The 23,304-nt window shown below is 43.5% G+C and overlaps 1 protein-coding gene across 1 annotated transcript in view; it reads right to left on the minus strand.

The window, feature by feature from the left end:
* The window catches only part of GAREM1 (GRB2 associated regulator of MAPK1 subtype 1), a 101,993-nt gene extending 80,914 nt beyond the window's left edge, over nucleotides 1–21,079 (minus strand). The window contains exon 1 of the mRNA XM_015618227.2: nucleotides 20,689–21,079. Within this exon, the coding sequence (XP_015473713.1) occupies nucleotides 20,689–20,809 (121 nt within the window). The 5' untranslated portion in view covers nucleotides 20,810–21,079. The remainder of the gene's footprint in view (nucleotides 1–20,688) is intronic.
* Nucleotides 21,080–23,304: the final 2,225 nt, after the last annotated feature.

Raw genomic sequence — 23,304 nt, forward strand, 5'->3', positions numbered from 1 at the left:
GGTTTTCCTTGGACCACATTCCTTGGCAGCCCAGACAGAAAGGCTGCTTAACACCAGTTCCTGATCTCCTCCACCCACAGCACACTGGGATGAGGAATCTCATAAAGCCTAGAGAAGAGTGGAAAAATTACCATGCAGCACCAGGGAACTCTTTTCCCATCCATATCTTGAAAGAAATACAGATATATTGGCTGAAGGAATTATGCATCTGCTAAGTTTTAGCAAATTATCAGACCTTGAGCATCTCCTGGTTTCTGCTCACAGGGCAGCCTCTAATATGTGTAAAAATTACCTTCATCCAGCTGCAAAGCTTTACTATTTTAAGGGAAATAATAATAATAATAATAATAATAATAATAATAATAATAATAATAATAATAATAATAATAATAATAAATGGTGTTATTTGAAACTCATGTTTCAGTTTTGAGACTTACACTCATGCTTCCTATAATCTGACACAGCAAGTAATTATTCTGTCCCACAACAAAATCCAACCAACAATACCTAAGGGAAGACCTAGTATTTTGCTAGTTTCACTGACAGTGGTGAACAAATTTGGAATACAACACAAAGCATCTCTGGTATACTTTTTCTCTGCCTTACAATTTGTAGGTATAATTTCAGAATATTACCTAAAAGGAGCCTGGACTCTACATCCAGGATTGAAGGGAAATAATTACAGTATGGATCACCCTCGATGAATCTGAGGAAGATATTCTCAGGAAAATAAAGAGACCCATTATGAAAAGGTGCTGCCAGCCATGGCTCACATGCTGTGATCTGTTTAAGTGGTTGCTCCACTAAAACTGGGTGGGACAGGTGAGTGTAAAAAGATTAGTAAGGCAGGCCCAAGAGCAACTACGCAATTGAGTCTGCAGCTGGAAGTAGCTGTATTTTTTTAAACAGAACCTTGGAAACCACAATTCTCATTACACCAATTATTTGCTCCAACTGATTACATCGGAAATTAATTTTGTGCTTTGCCACAGGAGACTGGAGGAGACAAGGTGAAGCAGATGTGACAGGGAGTTGACACTCCTCTTGGCTCCTTAACAAAGGGCAGGTATGTCCTTACCAAGCCCTGATCTTTCCTAACCATAGGTGAGACAGATTCCTGGGATTTGCTTTGTAGGAAGAGGCTCCTTGTCACCAAGGGATTAAAGGACTCTCAAAAACACCTGCCTAATCATGGTCTCCAAGGTATGCAAGGAAAATGTGACTGAGGACAACAAAGCAACTCATTTCTTTCTTGCCTTTTCTTCTACTCTGTCTCCCCTCCATAAGACTTGCTCACTGATTTTCAAGTGGTTTCTTCCTGGAGAGGAGGACCTTCCAGGCTGGAGACACCTCTGACCCTTGCTACACGACTCCTGTCCCAGCCCAACCCAGCCCAGACTCAGCCAACCATACCTTGCAAAACAGACACACACATTCAATTTGATTTCCCCCCCGCCACAGTGGCATAAGTTATGCAAGCCTTCCATTAATCACATTTTAGCTGTGTGGGAGAGAACTCAGCAACCCTCACATTCACCAGCTACGCAACTCGGTTCTCACCTATTCAACACACTCCTACACTGCTGCTTTCATAAAAATAAGATGCCAAGAGAAAACAGAGAACACAGGCCACTCATCTTTAGTAACAGTTTTGTCTCTTATGATCCAGTATGGATTGGCTGTTCTATCTTTTCACCCTCTCCTCCCCACCCCACATGCCTGCAATATAATTAAACCACTACAAAGACTCTACAGGCAAACACTTGTGCTGGTCTTTTACCCCCCCCAAATAAAAGTCAAGAGAAGCAATGAACTTACCACATGCAATTCCCCACCTTTCCCCAAGTTGTCTATCTCTTTCCAAAATATGAGTCAAGTTTATTCATAATAATGCCGGAGACTAACACCCATGATTTGCTAGCAGCTCCTAAACCCTAAATCAAGTGTCAACACCCATCCTTGCCTGAGATTAAAAGCCTCACACCTCTGAACAGAAAACTTAGCCAGTATGCTCCAAAAGAAGCCGATCTCCCACAAGCACTTTGACCACAATCAGTGTTTGGGTACTTCACCCAGCACCACCAAGGCAGCACTGCAACAGGTCTTCATCAGGTGCTCACTGCAAAGAAGATTCACTATCATTTTTTAATTGCATGACACATTACTGTACAATTCCTAAAACCCTCCAATACTGCCAACACCACCTCTGTTGAAGGGTATTTGCAAGGGAAACACTGATCAGGAAAGAAAAATAATTCATATGTTGATACAGCCATTAAAAAAAAAAAAAGGTAATTGCTTAATCAAGAGTCCCATGCTTATTAAATACTATCTACATTAAATGCCAATGCTACTTTAATAATTCTTTCCAGTTCCAGAACTGGATCATCCACATTTGGCAAATCTTGACTCTGTCATTGTAAACACTCCGATTTCAAATTAACAGCTAACAACTGTAGCAAGATTGATGGAAGAGGAACAGGATCACTCCATCTACAAATTCCGAGAAGAAATTCTGTTTTCAGCTGCATTTTTTAAGAACTAGGTGAGAAAACAGAGGTCAACTACATGCAGGGACTGAGCTTATATATGTCTATGCTGCAACACAGAAAGACACTAATTTCTTTTGAAAAGAGACCTCTCTGCAAGTTGTTGACACTGCTTACTTTCTAAAGACACACACATTTTTATTTAGTCTAGCATTTCACAATTCCAAAATGTCTGGGAATTCCTCAAAGCCTCAGGAGCAGAACTGAAGACCACTTCAGGTTTGAAGGATCTGAGCACTCCTGTCTCCTCTTTGCCTCCTCCTGGATCATTGAATATCTCAAGCTGGAAGGGACCCATAAGGATCATCAAGCCAAACTGCTCATTTCTCACAGGACTGCCTAAAACTAAACCATATGAGTAAGTATCATCAAGATGCTCCTTGAACTCTGACAAGTTTGGTGCCTTGACCACTTCCACAGAAAATCTGTTCCAGTGACTAACCACTTTCTCAGAGAAGAGTCTTTTCCTAATGTCTCATTACAGTCCACTAAAGAAAATTCACACAGGTCCCATGTACTCTGTTTGCCAAAGACAACAACAACTTTTCAACACCAAACACTAAAGAAAATTTATGAAAAAAATGAAAAGAACCAACAACAAGCCAACAACAAAACTTTTAAGGTTCTCCTAATATCAAAAAAGTAACATTCAAGTCACTGCAAAATGTTCAGGCCAATATGACTCACTTACTCACACACTGAAACTACGCTGCCAAAAATAGGCAGTGATGTACAGGACTATAAATGCTTTATAATGCCACACACTTTGTCATTGTGGCTAAGAGTTTGCATCACTGCCTTAAAGCACAAGCTTTGCGTCTGGAGACATTAAAATAGCAGGTAACAAGGTAATTCAGAGAAAAAGAAGTCGTTGCATGCAAGGTTCCAGTAACGCAACAGATTCCATTTACACACACCAGATGAGCTAGACACCATTTCCTCCTGCCAGGAAGATGGTTACGGATGCATTCCACTCATCTCATTCATCACACAAGACTGCAAATTGAGCTTAATGCTGTCCCTTGCACATCAGTCCAAGCACGCTGAATTTGCTCTTTCTGGAACAAAGAAGCTTACGGAAAAGGACTGGGAGCTCACAAGAAACTTAAGATGGCTTTTGTGAAATAACTGATGAAAAAGGTGCCTGTGAATACCCCAGGGAAAACCCAGCAAGACTTAGGGCCATGTGTTTTCATTAAGCCTGAACACCATCTGTGTGCAAGGTAACAGATGCCGTACAATTAAGTGCATCACCCGGACTGTCTTGGTCAGTTAAGTAGGTGGTGAGTTTAATTATTCCATCTAATGTTCCATAATCACATTACATATCATTACATAGAAAAATCTCAGCTATATTAAAATCGTGACTGGGTGCTCAGCCAGGTACCTACCAAACCACACAAAAGAATAACGTCAACCTTTTTCCCCCTAGACTTTGAACTAACATTTGCTAGGACTAAAGTGCTAACTGGAAAAAGAAGTGGCTGGCTGGTCAGGTGAGCACCTATGCTATGAAATAATTAGGCAGAATTCTCAACATGTGGCTAGTGTTACAAGGGAAGGAGGTTTATCTGGAACAACTGAAAGCTAAGAGAAAGAAAAAGTATTAGAAGCCAGAAAAAAGAAAGACTTGAGGTTCTAACTTACTCATCAAGCTCCTGTTGCAGCGAGGAGCTCTACTCACACACTATCTGCTTCACTGGGCATGCAGATTCCCTGGGCTTTCCCTAGCTGAGGACCAAACAAGCCATGCAGTAAGATAAACCTTAACATTACCCTACCCCATCATGAAAACAAAAGGACAGCCCCACATAGTATCGAATGCAATGCTAATCTAGCTCTTCTTTAAAAAAAAGAAAAAGAAAAAGATAGTATTACAGACTTGCATGGCTCTGTGCAAAGAGATGTTTTGTGTCAGAGGGAGGTCACACTGCTAGCACAAATATAAATGCCAGTGCTGCTTTTTCATGGCAAAAGATGGAACCTACAAAACCTGGCACTAGTAAGCTAATAAAAGCTGTCATGTTTTTGGAAAGACAAGTCTGTGTTTCTACAGACATGGCTAGTCACATAGCTCCCACACAAGGTAACACCTTAAAATTAATTCAACTTCTTTTCATCTTATTGGGAGATCCACAGAAGGTAAAAGATGAAGCCAAGGCCTCCTCCCATCACAAAAGCTTGGGGGGGACCCCATCTAAAAATGGGAAGCCCAGGGCCGAGCACTGATGAGACAGCACACCTGAGGAGACCACACACAGGTCAGAAACACCCAGCACCTGTGAGCAGCTGTGAACTGCAGGCATCACACACACGTCAGTCTTCTTGGCAATGAGGGTCTGGGAGCACCACAGCTACCTGCAAGCCTTTCCAAGGTATGCTTTGCACTACCACCAGGTGTTAAAACAAGGCTGGGTGCCACAACATTCTTTTGTCATTAAAAAAATTAAAATAAGAAAGAAAAGATCAATCATAAGAGCCATTCTTATCTGAGAGTCTTTGTTTCCTCTCACTGGTGGGCTAATCCTTTGCACAATCTTCAAAGAGGTCTCAGCATTCTGGTTGTTGTTTAGCCAGTTATTTGTTTGAGCTTCTGATCTCTTAAAATACAACACAACAAAACACAAGGCATAATATCCACAACAAAACAGCAGACGGCAACTCCTTGTCCCACACAAACCAAGTGAGCCAAAACAAGAAGATGTACACCAGGCCACATCACAAAGAACATTCACTGTTAATTTGAATTTGTAATTTATTTTTAATTTATTTGATTCAGAGACACACAGAAGCACCACTAGTGCTCAAGCAGTACTGCACTGAGCTTGTTGCTTTCACAGTATTAAGAATACAAGTTCTCTGAAAAAACATACCAAAAAAACCCCTCAGAGTGTTAGCATGGGCAATAAGCTATTGAAAGAGAACTCCAAGTTCCTTGCAACAGTGCATGGGACAGCTTCCATCCCACTTGCACACTGCTGTCAACTTGTGATCCTTTACCACTTCCAGCACTCAGTTGTGTTACTGCCACAGAATTTCACTGGCACAACAGCTTCATCTTCTCCTACAGATCATTTCACTAATACTTAGAGCTTTCTTCTTTTATAATGATGAGTTTGGGATTTATGTTTTGTTCAAGAAAAAAAAAAAAAGTTTTTGCTAAGTCTGAATAATTAAATTAGGACAAATTATTTTATATTATTATTTAGCAGGCTATGCCACTTCTCCTTATAAGAACTCCAGCTGAACTCTGAGGGAAGGTGGAGGAAGAAACTCAAACCTTTTTGTTTTCTGCACACTGCATGATACTGCAGACTATCTGCTGGGTATTTTATCTATGGAGACGCACCTCAATGAATGTCAAAGACTAATAAATATTAAATCAGGGTGGTTTGCTTGCTTAAGCTTTGGCATGGTCCTTCGTTACTGAGTCAAATCTCCATTGAGCTGTTCACCCTGTCAGTGCTATTTCTTCAGAAAAAGCACTGGTCTATGATGTAGGTCAACAGAAAAAGTTCATTAGGTAGAGAACAACACCTGAATTTTTCAGTCTGACGTAGCAAAGGAAATTTGTAGGGAAAAAATTCACATCATTGTAATGTTCCTTAAAGGAAGAGTAAGAAAACCCCAGAAATATTGTGCTACATGATCAAGCCTACTTGTAGAAACATTAAACCTACAAAAATTGAATATTTTTTTTTAATGTCACTATGACTGAACAGATGCTTGTAAGAGTTACTCTTGCATAAAATGCCTAATGGCAGAGAAGTAGAAAGAGCATACAGTTGTAGAAAACACTACTACTACTGAAGAAAAACCTTCTCTGAAAGCCACTTTATGTCATCAGTCTGACTCTCTGATTCCATGCAGACACAAAAAAAGGTTGATTAAAAAATTAAAATCAAGCTGATCAGAGAAACTTCCTTGTTTAAAAGAAAGCATAATGACTTGCGTGGGAGTGTATCATGCAAAGTCTAAATACAGACTGCCAGTAAGTTAAAAGGGTAAATGTTGTAATTTCTAGGAGCAAATATTGTCGTTTCTAGGAGTAAGATAAAAAAAAAAACCAGCAACCCAACCAAAACAAACCACATTAAAATTTAAACATCTCAGGGCTATATAATGTAGTGTACTAAATTTTTAATTTAAAGTGGGTAGATTCATTAGGAAAGCCTGACAGTGGTCTCAACTGACTTTCCATGTCTGAGCCTAGTGGAAAAGATGAAAGCTCTGTACCCAGATACACAATCTTTTGAACTTGCAACACAAGGATCTAGAAAAAAATTCCAGTCATATCTAGGGCTATTGATAATCAGCCTCACTTTTCAGTTTCCCTTCTTCCTTCTCAAATTCCCAAGTAGTTTTCAATATGTGCTTCAGTTAAATACTTCCATTCCTGCAGCACATTCATTTGTGCTGCTTCCCATTATCACTGAGCATTTCTGTCATGATCCAAACTGCAACTCAGCACTCCTCTCTCCAAAAAAAATAAAGCCAAAGTAATACTGACTTGACCTTCCATCAGCAGCACAGACTTCATGTCTTTGAAAAGATTCCTTTGACAGCATAAGGATTCATACTTATTTTGATTTTAAGATGACTTATATTCTTCCTTCTTTTGCCAAAAACAAGGAGTGGGGAAAAGTTGCAAGCATGGAAGTTCAGGCAAAATTAGTTGAAATTCTTGTGTGCTGTCTGTCAGATTAAGATTCAATCTACTGCTGTTCAGAGTTGCTTTTTAATTACAAAAGAGGTTAAAAAAAAAGAGGTTTTAAAATATTTTTATTTGAGAGCTAGGCATCAAAGCCAGCTCAGGTTGTGCCTCACAAACTCAACAACAGTTTCACATCATCTCTTCATTAATATGCTGCTGAAACAATGCAGGAAATGTCCATGAGACTTGTCCAACCTCATCCAGCCCAGAGTGCTGCCCAAAAGCTGCTCATCTGCAGCAAGGTCTGCCACCAGCAATTACACTTGTCTCTACCTTGGATGGTGGAAGGAGGGACAGTGAATCTTCCTGAGATGCACCTACCCAAGCAATAGTTTGTCCCAGATGAAGCTTCTTGCCACTGTACACCTCGGCTAAGCCGCAACTGCTGTTGGCTGCACTGCAACAATTTTCAGCTGTCTGAACAGGGAATCCAGTTTGCTTCACTGACCCTATCTGCTCAGCAAGGAAGGAGCAAGGACAGCAACACCTTCAGAGCGCCCTATATTACTACCTGGGGTACTTTGTGCATTGATGCAATCCTTCAGCCCCACAGTACTGTGATCAATCAGACTTTGCTCTGGGCAACCATTAAATATTTCACAATCAAGAGAAAAGAGATAAGGCTTTGTTTCTGCAATTTCCAATCCCTCTGCAAAAGCCTGATAAAATCAAACTGTTTCAATCCAACTGATGCTGAACTTAAGGTATCACCCACTAATTCCTAACAAGAGAGCAGAGACTCCCAACCACCTATTCTTTTTATGCCTGCCAGCAAGAAGACAGATTTATTTCTCTAGGATTAGCATTTTGCTATTGGAATGACTGGATATACCAGTACTGTTGCAACAAATCAGCATAAACCATAATCTCATTACAAAGCTATGGGACAGATTAATCCACTGAAAAATCCAGTTTGTTCCAAGGCAAGCTTTTCCCTAGCTGCAAATATAAAGAGACGGCATCTCAGCGAGTCCTAAAAAAAGCCCGTCTGACCTACTGCAGGGAAGAGAAGAACAAATATTTTAAATAAGCAGTAAGTGGAATTTTGGTGCCACTGCCACTGATGGTAAACTCCCTGCTGACTTCAGCAATCTCACAGTTTGAACCTTGGCATCTTGCTTTCTTTGTGTTCATACGAAAGCTAGTGAGGAAAAAAAAAAAGAGTAGTAACAACACAGATTTCATTGAGCTTTGTTTGTGTTTACTTCAAGCCTTCAGAACTAACATCCCAGAATGAAAAACCTTACTTTTTTATGAATTCAAGCCAAACAAGCCAAAACATATCTTTCAACACAGACTGCTTTTCACTCCCACACAGGGGGGAAAAAAACACTCAGTACAACAACATCTTAACACTCGCATTACAAAACAGAGTAACTTGCTGTTACTACCATAATTACTCTTCTTATTAATACTGAGCTTCATCAGATGTAACTGCAGATTTGCCATATCCTCATGATAGATTTAGTTCTATGATTGATCAAACAAAACAGTCAAACACCGTGGTTACTTACAACAGCATAGAAAATATCAGCAATTCTTTAAACTATTCTGATTCTCTGCAACATGTTGAATATGTGCCAACTATTAGTAGCAACTATTTGTCAGGGTAAAAAAAGGAAAGAAAAAAAAATCTTACAACCACTCAATTCCTTAAAAAATTAGATTCTTACAGAAGAAAGCTCTCTGGTTTTCATGTGTGCTAAGAAAAATAGCAAGGAATGGTAAGTTTAACTGCACTTAAAATGGTCACAGGTTAGAAATATTGAGAAGAAAGCTAAGTAACTTTTCAATGCATGCAAGAGAGGTTCCAGCCTAGTTTATTGTTACCATAGCAAGTGAGAGAAAGGAATTATGTTCATCTCATCTGTAGTTAATTTTGCATTTTGAATTCTCATGGCCAAAACTGAGGGGGTAAAAAAGTTAAATATTTATCTGTTCTTTGCAATCAAGACACCAGGCCTGGAAATGAAGAATGCAAAGAATAGCTTTCAAAAGCAGTCTGATAGGTAAAGAGAACAACAGCATTACATGACCAAAGGAAAAACAGCAGTAATGAGACCTCTGAGCTGCCATACAAATCAGCTCCTTTAAATACTTCATTAAGAGAACCAAGGTTCTCTTTCACTAGAGGCAAGCATTCCCCATTCTAGAGAGCTCCTGCTCAGATGTGTCTATAAATACTGTGAGGTCCACTGGACAACACACTTCCAAGTGCCTGTTTAGCATCAGGTGCCCAGCTGGGGAAGTTTAATACTTAAGAGGTGGGAAGTCAGCATTTAGCATTGCACTTAAAACACTGTTACTGGCTTCCTATTTATGTCCAAGCACAGATACAGAGTGGTTGCTTCAGCTGATCAAGCCAGAGGCAGCTGCACACCTTTGCTGCTGAACAAGTCTGAGGCACTGTGGTCAAGGAAGGCTGGGCAAAGCCCCCCAGAGTTTGGATGCCAATGAAAAATATTTTAACCCTCCGATCTCATTGATTTAAGAGTTAGAATTTGATTCCAGATTGCCCTGGCAGACAGAGAAACAGTCTATTCATTCAGACTTTTCCTGGGCACAGCATGAGAGCTGGGGAGCTCTCATTGACAGTTATTTATAATTAGATGATATTTTAAAATAGCATCCAAGTAAACATGCTCTATCCTCTCATTATCTATCCCAAGTCCTAAAGGGACACTATGGCACTTTGTGCTGCACAGCAGTGATCCCTGCTTGAACTTAGGGCATCTTGGATAAGCTCCCAATCAAAAAATAAAGTAGCCCAAATGCAGGAGCTGCTCAAGCATGGTTTTCTTTGGCTTTCACTACAACTCATCATTACAATTTAATTTGTCGCTCATCTTTCTTGCAGCCTGGGTTAAGAATGAAATAAAAACAGCTGGAAGTGAACAAAAGTTCAGCTCTGCTCTGAAGTGGGGTCACCACCTGGCTGCTTGCCCAGTGGCCTGGCCCACCTCCCCGTGCCCTCGGAGTCTGAGCAGGCACTAATGGATTGTACACACATGGCACTCGACTGCTGGAGCTGCCATTGCCTCTGCATTTTAGCTACATCCACCCTACCCCTTCTGCTCAACCTGGAAAAATTCAATTAATAATAGGCATGCCTCTTCCAGCATGGGCTGACTGCATACAGGGACACAAGTATGGATGTTCAGCTCTAATGAGGCACCTCTTTGGTCTGCTCACATCCTGGAACAGTACCTGAGTAATACGGGAATACTAACAGGAGGAACACATCTAAAGCAGCCCCATCATCTTCTCTGATAAGAACAATCTAATCCTGAATGTAGTTTATTTCCATTGCTTCAGAGAAATCTATACTTAAGCTGTAAAGTATAAAAAGAATGGATTTGCTTTTAATAAAACATAAGGGACAACTGAATAACAGCTGATAACAGCTCTTTGATAATATTTCTATCACCTTAAGAAAGCACACATGAAAGGAAAAAACCAACCCCAAAAGAACACACCCTCCTGTGGAAAGGAAAGCTTCTCTTTTGGTAAGCAACATGCAGAACACAGAGTGAATAAAAAAGCCCATCATTCCTCACTCTCCCCTTGAGGGCACATTTATCTTTGCCCACAGGCAATTTGGTCTTAAGATATTTTGTTATGTACTGACAGGAATCCAAATGATATTTGACATTGCAACCTATAAGACATGCAACAGAAAAATCTTCTCCTCCAGCTCGCCCTACATTTGGCTGCAGTGCTGTTACAGCTTTGCTGCTGGTCTGCAGCCACATCCTGGGTCCAGGGGCTGCAGCAACACGTGTGTGTCACTACATTTTGTATTTTGAGCCCTCTCACCTCTCTGAGTCACACATGTGCTGATGCTTTTTATATTTTCCTGCTATGGGTTTTCTGCTTTACATTCAGAGATTAAGACAGGGGAAAAAATTGTCTGACCATAATGAAATTACGTAAGTGCAGCTTGGGTGAGATCTCAGATTTAACACTATGGTGTGCCTGTGGCCCCTTCAAAAAGGAAACAGGGCAGTTTGTCCTCTGAATACATAGAAGCCTAAAAAAAAACTGTTAAGAAAGAAGAATTAAATGTTTTGGAAAACAGTCTTTCAGCAAGGATACACACCTAAGGTTCTCCTTTTGGCTCATCACATCATGTCACAAATGGGCAAGGATTACTATTATTCTTCCAAATACACAGCATGCCCACTCTCATTCTCTAGGTCAAGCCAGCAATCAGTGTGGGCTAAGAAAAGGAAGAATTACATGCAAAGCCTATCAATTCACATTTAAGTCCTGCCAGCAAAACTCCCTTCACTGAAGTTAAACAAAATATCATGTCAGCAGCAAAGCGTAGGACTCCTGAGAGGGAGATCCACGTTTTCTGCACTGATATCAGCCATCCTCTGCAGCAGGGAAGGAATTGCAGCTCCTTCTAACAGCAATGAGCTGCAATTCCAGCTTCTGCTCCCAGTGACCAGAAACGTTGAAGTCTCTAGAAATGCCTAAAATAACTTTGCCTTCTTGCTTTCTTACGTCTGGTAGCACATACACAGCTATCCCTCCTGAAGCACACACAGCCAAAACACCACACTGCTCTCTGGTCCAAGAAACATCCTGACTTCCTCCACACTGAGGGAAAAAGAAGAGGGCAGAGCAAAAAGAGGAGGGTATGGAGAGATGGAGAAGCAGAGTTTGCACAGGTGCTGGAAGAAGACAGCACAACAGATGGAAGAGGTGAAAGGAAGGACTACCCTATGTGAAGACAAAAAAAATGATAAGAGAAGCAGCTCCTGCTCCATTCTGCCACTGCTGGACAGTGCTGGGAGTTTTACCTGACAGAGACCTTGCAGAAAACCTTTTAACACCTCCTGGAAGCCCACAAGTGCAGGACAATAGCCTGGGGCATGGAAAAAATGACACAGGTTGAGCCAAAGGTTCCTTGAACCCACCATATTCTGAAGGGACACACTGAAAGATGCAACAGGAAAGCTGGACAAGAAGAGATCTGTGCACAAATGCCTTTTTCCTCCCCCTCCTTTAAGAAAAAGTTTCCTTCATTTTCCCACCCCAGTCTTCCCTCCTTCATCTCCAAAATGGTGAGGTGCCAGGAAGCAACAAGAATAGCTTTTAGTGGGGCAAATAAGCAAAACTGCCAGCTGGAACCACAACAACAGAAAAGCTGCAAACTGAAAAACAAACACAGGAGAAGGGGTATCCAAGCATTTGTGGGCTACTTGGAAATAGCTCCTGGAAGTTAGTAACTTGAGTATCTAGACTGCATAGCTCTTACAAACCCAGCTGCAAGGCAAACATGCTCTGCTTCAGTCTGGCCAGCTCACGCAGGGCTGAGCAACAGCCCTGGCAGTGCAACACGGAGTGGGGGCACTTCTGAAATGACTGCTTATGCTGCAGGGACCTTCCTCCACTTGTGCCCTTGGGTCAGCCCTGGGCACACAGCCTGTCCTTTCAGGACAGAGTGAAGGCTTATGCACTCTATTTAGGGTGGTTAATCTCTGTACTCTGTGCAACTAGCCCATATCCTCCTTGCAGAGCAGAACAGTGTCCCCACACAGCCTGTAGCCCAGAACATCACCTTTGGAGGATGCACACCCCCACACAGTATCCTAGCCAGTGGCTGGTGCTCCCCTAAAGAGAGGCTGCAGTCCCCCAGCCTGTCCCTGGAAACCTGTCACCCATGGAGCCACATCCTTACCCATGCCAGGTAGACATTTTGTCATGAAGGCACCAAGACAGAGGGCAAAGCAGCACACTGCACATAATGGCCCATCAGAAGGGGCATTTACTTCTTTACTTAGCTTTTCTTCTCACTCCCCCAGATCTGACTGTAAGGAGAAATGCCCCAACTTCCTTGTCGCCACCACAATGTTTTCCCAGCTCATTTCAAACAGAATTGCAGCATGTTGTATTTTATATAACATTTGAGTCACTAGGGCTCAGCCCTGGTATGAAGCAACTCCAGTATCAACTTCATCAGGTTGAGCTCTTGGGCATCTTCCAGCCTCTGAGACCATGTTTAAATCTTTATTCTTGGTTCCCTTAGAAGCCCAGACATTCTCACAGAATAAGGAAATCCACACATATCCAAGTTCTCTGTGATTACAAGACTATAACATCCTGAAAGAAAAACCCCAAAACCAAAATTACTTTTCATGTAATTTTGCATTTCTTCAACGTTTGCACTTCCAGGAAGCTCCAAGTGACCCTCCCCACTGCAACAAGATTTGCTGCTTTTCCTGGGAAAATCACTATCCACTCCTCTGCTGAGAGCACATCAGCTCTTGCCTGGGTGTGCAGATGCTGCAATCCCTGGCACAGGGCTCCCCATGCCCCCCAAACACACAGTTCTGGCAGCTATTGCTTGGCATTTCACATCTTCCTTGTGGCTTGATCTGCTCAGTGTGCACCTGGCAGTCTCAGGAGCGTCTCCCTCCACATAAGAGGCATCCTGAAGGATGAGGAGGCTCGACTCCACAGCCTCCCCAGCCCCAGGAAGACCCTTCTCCCCCCACCAGCACACAGCACCAACATAACACAGCAGCAGAACAGGAGATACCGAGGCACAGCACCTATTCTAGCTGGTGCAAAGCCTCAGCCGAGCACGCAGGTGCCCTGGCAAAGCTGCGATTTATTAGCATTATGCCGATTTGCACACTGTCTCAGACACTGCAGTGCAGATGTGGCTCTAATCCTCAGCAAAGACACTCTTCAATCTGCTTATACACCTCAATTTTACATTTCTGTGCTAAGCCCTTTAGATGAGCAGACGTGGCTTACAGGTGGAGCCGCAGTGAAGTTCACAAGTTTTTCATACTGCAAATGGTATGAAAATCGCAAACCACAAATGCTAGGTAAAACTCTTTCCAAAGAGAAGCACCATTAAAAGCAAAAAAATTCAGACTTGAAATATTGGCTCACTGAATTTTATGAAGGTTGGTTTTGAGTCATATGCAATCCACATTAAGATGATGAATACTTTCCTATAGGAGAGAGACTTAAGCTGCCCTAATCCAACCAACTTGTTACTCCTAATGCCAAAAGGAAATACAGGAACACCCATGCCCTTTGCTTCTGACAAACCACCACTGGAATGACTGGAACACAACACAGCTCTTCCCATAACTTCCATCAAATCCTGTTGCACCAGACCATGCTGTCCAATATCCTCCAGCACTTCATCTTGGCATAGTTGCCTTTGCTGGGGCATTACAGGGAGTGCCAGTTCTCATAATCACCAAAGCCAGGAACACCTAGTTCCAGAACAGCACTTACAGACAAAGCAGAAAACAACGAAGCCCTTCTTTCCTATGCTAGACTTGTACCATTCCTTGCAACAGCAGCATATGATTCATCACACCACATTTGTTTTAAGATTAGGGGTTTGACTAACTGTTTGAAGCACCTTAATACCTTAGATTTTATGTGTATCTTGTGCTTTATTTGAAAGCTAGATGTAATTTAAATGGGGCGGGGGGAAGAACTTAAAAGTTATAGCACTTGAATTCCAGTTAAGAAAAGACTAATGGTATTTCACCTTCCAATACCTGAACTACATAATGATCCAGTAGGTGTTTATCCAGTTACGTACATGAAGGCTTCTCCTCACAAAGTCAAAATTTGAGAAATTGAAACATAGAGCTAGTATTTTCACGCCTTGAATAACAGGAATATGAATATTTATTAAGCACACAAGAAATAAGAGTTACAAGAATGTAACTATTTTCCTCTCTAGCAGCCCTAACACACTACCAAGGGTTCAAATGTCTGGTTAAGAACACACAATACACACTACTAAAATGGGTATGATGCTGAACTCTATATATCCCTCACTGGAAGTCTAGGATACTCCTGGAACAGGTTTTGCCAAGGTACCGGGATGTGTATAAGAGACAGGATGATGCTGAACTCTATATATCCCTCACTGGAAGTCTAGGATACTCCTGGAACAGGTTTTGCCAAGGTACCGGTCTCCATCTCCAGAAAGGCATGATAATCTTCACAGACACCATTCGGTAGCTGCAGGTTTTAAATGAATTGAAAGCTTTTTCACTGAAATGTTTCTCTGCCAGCAGGGGAAAGGAAAACACACCTCTGCCAGCAGGGGAAAATGAAAAAAACAATCCAACCAAAACAAAAAACCTAGGACCAGTGGTTAGTGGCAACCTGTCAATTGGTTTTTTCAATCAATTGACTTGATGGAAACAGCAGACCACACAGTGAAGGTAGAAAGAAGAGGAAGCAAGCAGGAGATGCTATTGGGATTGTTCTTTAATGTAGAAAGAAGAGGAAGCAAGCAGGAGATGCTACTGGGATTGTTCTTTAATGGCAGAACACACAGTATAAACAGTCAGTTTCCAAGCTGTTCAGCACCTAAGGAAGAAATCAAACCATGTGGATACAAGATATCTTGAGGTTATTTGCTGTCAATTCAAACACTTGTCAGCCCCATACATAAGAACTATCACCTACCACACCTCATTGTACAAGGCAGCCACACCTACAGTGGGCAATCAGATCACAGCCATTGCCCAGGGTCTGAGCATATCTGAAACCTCTTTCTTGGTCTGTTCAAAACTTTGCCCTACTCCCACTTGATGCCTTTTAAAGATTTATTCAATAGCAGACTACTGAGACACGCTGCACTAGCTTCTGAAAAGAAGGAGGTCATTCAAGATAATTAAAGCACGGATAGCAGCATTCAGACCTTTAAAGAATAAGTCTCTTTGTAGTTTCAAAGTATTGTTCAGCTGGACAGATAACCTGCATTTGTGGAGTGACGCAATGCAAAATTGTCATTATGTACATGGCCATGCTGTTCTATTGAGTACGATCTTCTTTGATAAGATGTGAGGGTGTAAAGTTTCCAGAACTGGAATCAGCTCTACAGTAATGTGCTGAGCAGAACAATAGTCCCCTGAACATGACTAGGGTGGACAGTTGTCACCATGAGAAAGTTTTGAAATGGAAGAGGAGAACCTGAAATAAAACTAAATAAAATCCCTTTGTCCCCAGGAGCAACAACAGTACAAACTCGCTATTCACTCACTACTTATATGCACAGGAGTTCACCTAAGGGTAAGAAAGTAGAAAACCACCTTTTAAATCTGTTACCCATTTTACAGATTTTTCCTTTCTTTACAGCCACCAATCCTGCCATTTCATCTTACAGCACATTTACAGTGCATAAGGAAGAATTTCCTTTACTGTCTCCGTGGCTCCGAGATCCACCATCTCCTTTGCAGGAAAGTTCAGCATGTTTCCCCTGCTATGCACAGTAGGGAGTCACTTCTCTGTGAGCTGAGGTCAAGTGCCACTATATTTGATCCCAACAGTACCACCACATTTTTTTTTGACCCTAGATATCTCTTAGGAAAAAAAAAATACATCAGAGAACCACATTGCCTTTTAATCCCATAAACTTTAGTCTTTGTGCACAAACTGGGAATTTCTGTGAACTCTTCCAGTTCATATCCATTATATGGGTAAAAAAAATATCTACAAGCGAAGGCTGATCTCTACTTGTGAAAACACAGCACAACTGCCTGGGAAAAAGGGAGTTCCACTATGAAAAAGAATGACAGGCTCTTGGGAGTCTGAAGGGAGCAGTGAGCTTACAAAAAAAAGCTTGGCCTAAAGCTCAGCTCTATGCAAAGCAATATTTTCTAGATCTTAACCTTGATACCATTTCTCTTTTACCCTCCAAAATTATCCTTAGAAAAATAATTACCAGAAATTTAAAGCTCTGAGATCACCACGCATATCATTTCCGCACTAGCAACAAGACACAGGCACAAGTTTCGCCAGCAGCTTTTTGTCCTGAAGGTCTGAGGAGAGCCAAGGCCAGCCTCACACAGCCCTGGTTCTCACAGGCCAGCCATGCTCACCTTTTGCCCCATTGCAACAACCACACCGTGATAAAATCTCCTTCTGCCGCCGCTTCCCAGAGCAAAATCCTTTCCCCACTGCACCCACCCACAAGTCTCTCACTGGGGTGGGATTCAGCTGGGACAATGCAAATGGGGACCAGGGGGCGGAAGGGGGGAGGACAGGAAAAACACAGCACAAAGCTCATTCCTCTCTTGTTCTTCAAGTCTTGCTTCTTTTCATCTGAAAGAGCCCACTCAGTGAATTCCACAGTGTGAGACCAACTCCATGCATTTTTTGCTGGTAGGGTATTTAGCACTTTTTTATCAGTTTTGTATTTGAGTTATCATCTAGAAATACTTAGGTTGTTATGGAGGTTGGGAAAAAAAGCCGAACACACAAAACCCATGTGCTCTCTTCATGAGCGACAGGTTTGGAGTTTTTTCAGTCTATTTGTTCAATTAATATAACAATATTTACCAGCAAAACAATAAAACACACAAACATATTGAAACAAACAAAATTTGATTTATAACTTAACAGCATCCAAAAGCATAACCTGAAACACTACCAGTCTTAAAAAAACCCCAAAAACCTGAAAAGTTTCTCAGGTTTTCAAACTCTGAAAAACCCAGAAGCTGACGTATTTATCACTTTTAGATTGATAAGGTAGGCATGAATGCCTAACTACTTCCAACTATATCTTGATGTAACAAAAGACTACTTCCTCCCATACCATCAAGATAAACCTTCCCTTCTTAGCAGAGGACCAAATTTAGTGCACATAAATATTTCATAACTTCATCCTGTCAAGAAATCAAACTGAATTACTTAAGGGCAATTTTCCAGGATCTGCACATCCAAGCTCGAAGAATAAAACGGAACTGATCATACTCATTCTTCTGCTTCATACTGAAAGGCCAGAAGCTGAAGAAATAGCACAAAACTGGACAACTCGTGTGGGTGTCATCTAAGAACATTATCCACCAAGTACTAAACCCCATTAAGAAATGTAGAAACAACACATTAAGACTGGCATCTTCCAAAGAGAATACAACTCCAGCTTTACAATCCTCTCCAACATCCTCGTCTGCCAGAAGAAACAATTCTGGCTTTCACAAAACTTCATGAAAATGGAAACAACAGCCAAGAAACAACTTGCTGCTACAGACAGAGGCCAAGCACAGAATCAAAAGGTGACTGAAGACAGACATCTACAGGTGGTTCGATTTCCAACAGCATGGAACATATGCAGCATCCACTGACCTGGAGAGGAATTCAGCACCTGAAGAAGACATCAGGCCATTTCTGTGCAAACAAACCCTGACCCAAAGATAAGAGCCACACCCTGATAAAACTAGCATAAGACACTACCTTGCTAACAGAGGTAACCTTAAACTTCCTGAGACCCAGATGACACACATTTGGATTGGACTCTGCATTTATTTTCTTCAGTGTTGCATCAAGAAATTTTCTGGCAGAGCTCCATTTGTTAACTTTGCAAGACAAGAAGTGGGATGCAGAGCAACCACCAAGCAACAGCCCGTGCTCCAGTCAATTCCAAAAGCATTGCACATTCCCAGCTTTTCTCTTTTAGACGGCTTTGCGCCGATTCATGGTTGCTTCCTCTTATCGCAAGACAACCTCCTCTGGAAAAAGGAGAGGCATTCTCTTCATATCCCCGAGACCATGGCGTCTGTATTCTTTATAAAATATTGATTTGTCTGCTGTCTGTAGTGCCTGAAGTTAAAAGTACATGCATTTGAGTAGGCAAAACCAGACCCACGAGCTGCTGAACTGGGCAGACCTAAATGAGCTCCAACCCAAAGCCCTTCACACTGAGCTCCACCTGAGCCTGCCTCCTGGCAGGGCTTAGTGTGGGGTTGAACCACTAGTGCAGGACACCTACACCAACAGCTGCCTCATGTCTGGCCATCTCAGGACATGGGCTGAAGAGCTCAGGTCTGTTGACATCCATGTGCCCGTGCACGTGCTCTTAAATGCAGCGCATGGGACAAAAAAGCCTTTGCACAAAAGCCACAACATCTTTGTCTCCCCAACATTATGGGATATTCCCATCAACAGCTCCAACACAAGACACCCCCCCCCCAGAAAAACCCCAACAGCTGCTTGCTCCAAAAGCCATAAACCTTCTCTATGCACAACGCTTTTTCAGGTACCTTCCAACAAAGAAGGACAAAAGGAGAGAGACAAGGGAGATTGGGAGGTATAACACAGAGAGGGAAATTAATCAGTCATCAATATATACATCCTGTTAAAGCCTGAATCAGTGCCAGGAGCCTCAAGTAAATTAACAGCCTTAAGTGCAGTGACTGGAGGCCATCTTAGTAGCAGTTCCTAGTGACAGAAGGTATTACTACGAGGAACTCCTTAACATACCCGGGACAACATACATTTGACAGTATGATGAACAGGCAGATGCAGTTAAAAAAGCCAAACCCCCCCTTTCTTTAACCTGCTCCTGAGTGCCAGTTCTGAGGAAGCACTACGAGTGAAAGGGAATGCAGTGCATAATCCAGGGGCAAAGTTAAAAATCATCACTGCATTATGGAAACTACTGCTAAGTAATAAAACAGTCTTGGTCTTGACCTGTACAGTGGGAAGAAAGAGAGGATGATGCCTGTGCTCACTTTCAACTTTTCAAATCAATACCAAACTTGATAAATCAAGAACTGCTCTATTACATCATAAAAATACATGATGACTTTGTAAACTAATGAATTAAAAAACCTAGATTTTTTTTCCCTAGTTTGTGAGTTATCTTCTGCATTCCTTTAGAGAGGTGGACAGTTTTCATGAAGCTACCATGCAATGCACATACACACTATTACAAAGCAACTGTCTGAGCCGTTATAGAAAATTTCCCATATTTCCCTAGCTCTCTCTGCCGACACGTTACTTTCCAAGACATGGATCTAGGAAAGGTAAGACGGTGCTGTCATAGCTGTTCTGTCAGACCTGATTCATATTTCCTGGAGTAAACAAAAAGCTGCAGACTTGGAAACGGCAGGTGAGCACCCAAGTGAACTGTCATAAAAAGTTATCTAGAGACTGCAAAGGCTTCTTATGTTACTCTTTTTTTTTTCTTTTTTTTTTTACGGGTCCGTGCCTTTCTTAGGGAAATGTAACAAAAGGGATTTAGCCCACATGGCTATTTCGTATCCCTTCTTATTTGGCCTTGTTGTAGCATCACTTCACCAAAACACCGGATCTCCAGTGCTGAAGATGCCCTTCCACGCTTAATTTGTGACTGCGAGGACCTCTCTCAGCGGGGCAGGCTGCTGAGAGCAAACAGGCTCCACCGAGCTGTCCTCCGCACACACCGAGGGAGCGCGGGGGCACCTTATCCAGATATTTTGGTGCAAAGCAACGCGGGGACTCCGCGGCGAGCGGGAGCCTCTCAGCGAGCCCCGGCAGATGCCAGTTCAAGGACCGCCGGGAGAGCGCTCCCGGGAGCCGCGGGAGGCACGGGGCGCTCCCGGGACGGTGTCCGGCAGCCCGCCCGCAGCCCGGCGCCCGCCCGGCCCCGCTCCCCGCCCCACGCACCGCTGTCCAGCCGGGCGATCTGGGGCAGCCGGTAGGTGCTGACGAGCAGGTCCAGGGGCACGGCCACCGCGCTCCACTTCACGTCCTTGAGGTTGCAGCCCAGCGGCGGGCCGGGGTCCATCTTCCCGGCCCGGGAGGGAAGGGAGCAGCCAGACAGGCAGCGCCGGAGGGGTGCTCCCACCCGGCGGGGCGGCTGCCGGCGGGGCGGGCGGCGGAGGGGGGCGGCGGGAGGGAGGGAAGGAGGGAGGCTCGCTCCGCGCCAGGCGCCCGGGACACGCGGGGCTAGGCAGAGAGGGAGGCCCGCCGGGCGCCCGCTGCTGCTGCTGCGGCTGCTGCTGATGCCTCTGCGGCTGCTGCTGCTGCTCCCGCCGCCCCCCGGGACCGGCTGGGGCCGCCCGCCGCCGCCGCCGCCGCGCCTGGCCCAGGAAGCGCCATCCCAGCACTGACTAATCAACAGGGTGCGAGCAACGCCTGCGCAGCTGCCGCTCCTCCCCGCCGAAAAGGAAAGTGCCGGGCTGCCCGCCCGGCGCGGAGAGCCAGAGCCGGAGCCAGAGCCGCCCAGCCCGTCCCTCTCACTCCACCCTCCGACCGCTCGCCCGACGTGCAGCCCGCGCTCGGGCTATGTATCTGTCATTTTAGCTTTCACCTGTGAGTCATGTATATACGTGTGAGTTCATGTATACAGGCTGTGCACTGTTACTGCACACGCAGGTATTACATATATTGCGTATTCAAAGGTCTTCACACCATGGGAACGTCTGTAGACATTCGTTCTTTAAAGTGGTTTATGTGATGAAGTCTTTTATGATCTTCGTAAGATAATTTATTTAACGTTATCTATCCTTTATTTTACGCATTTTGATTTCCAGGCTGCCAGACTGCAGAAACTTGGAAATTGAACCAGAAAAACTCCTGGGTGGCTGCACTGTACTGGGCTCATGTTTATTTTGTTCACTTCTGTGTCAAAACTGTTTATTTTACTGCAGCAAACTTGGCTACATTTAAGCCTTTACTGTTATAAGAGATACAAAGATAAATATATAAGAGATATAAAGATACATAAGAGATATAAAAGTGCCTTGCAGTGATTGGCGGAATGACATCCACAGCCAACATCTCTCTCCAGGCTCCAGCTTCTCCATCTATCCTTTTGACACCACGGATGGCAGAGCTCTGGGAAGAGCTGTGGTTCCAAGAGCACTCCAGCCACTCACCCTTCCTCGTGGCCTGGGTAAAGGGCCAGACACTGCTGCATGCCTTTGTCACTGCTGGTGCCACAGCACTGCCAGCACGAGGAGGGCTGAGACAGACACGCTCTTGTTCTGCTCTGCTGCAAACAGAGACCGGGACTTTATCCATGGTCTCCGAGATGAAACAAAGACTGTGGAAACTAGTCGATCTAGAAGATTACAGAAAATTCAAGTTACCTTGCTTTAAGTGGGTCAAGGTTGTCTTGAAGCTCATCTTGCTGTGGGTCCATGCTTTAGCTATACAGTGTGGCACTGGGTTTTCCCAACACTCTGAAAAACCTCTATTCTTTATGAAGAAGGTTTTTCTGCTGTTAGATCCTACCTACCAGAATAGTTAGCTTAAAAAACGTTAAAAATTTACCTTGGAAAGATACTTATTTTCAAAGTAGTTTTCCTTTTACTAAGTTCACCAAATGCTTTTCATTACCAGTGAATTAAGGTCTTGAAGGGCAAAATAGTACCACAGACTGGGTCAGGCTGGGAGGGACAACATTGGGTCATCTGGTCCAACCTCCACGCTCAAGCAGGGTCATCCCAGAGCACATGGGATGGGATTGCATCCAGACAGTTCTAGAATATCTTCATTGAGGGAGGCTCCACAACTTCTCTGAGAAATCTGTTCCAGTCCATGGTCACCAGCACAGTAAAACTCTTCCTCATATTCAGGTGGAACTTCCTGTGTCTCAGTTTCTGCCTGATGCATCTTGTCCTACAGCTTGGCATCACCAAGAGGAGCCTGGCCCCATCCTCTTGACACCCTCTCTTCAGGTACTTATGAACAATGATGAAGTCTTCTCAGTCATCTCTTCTCAATGCTGAACAGTCCTGGCTCCCTCAGCCTGTCCTCATAAGATAGATGCTCCAGCCCCTTAATCATCTTTGTTGCTTTCCACTGGACCCACTCCAGGAGTTCCATGTCTCCCTTGTATTGAGAACTGGACACAGCACCCCAGAGGTGGCCTCACCAGCACTGAGGGGCAGGATCACCTCCCTGGATCAGCTGGCAGTGCTGTTCCTGATGCACCCCAGGATACCATTGGCCTTCCTGGCCACCAGGGCACCCTGGCTGGCTCATGGACAGCTCGTCCACCAGGACCCTCAAGTCCTTCTCCACAGACCTGCTTCCCAACAGGTCAGCCCACTGGGGTATCAGCCACTCCTCACAGCTTTGTGTCATCAGTGAACCTGAGCACTGTTGCTAAGAGCATTATTGCTGAAATATGGAATGCATGGGTTTAGCTCATTCAGGCTTGATGAGGTTTCCAGGTGCAGTATGTGAAGCAAAGCAGATTAGATCAGACTGAGATTCACCAGGACTTGAAGCACTAGTCTGTCAGGAATTGTTCTTAAGCACTGTCTTGGGTAC

This window comes from Parus major, chromosome 2 (assembly GCF_001522545.3).
Source record: "Parus major isolate Abel chromosome 2, Parus_major1.1, whole genome shotgun sequence".
NCBI lineage: Eukaryota > Metazoa > Chordata > Aves > Passeriformes > Paridae > Parus > Parus major.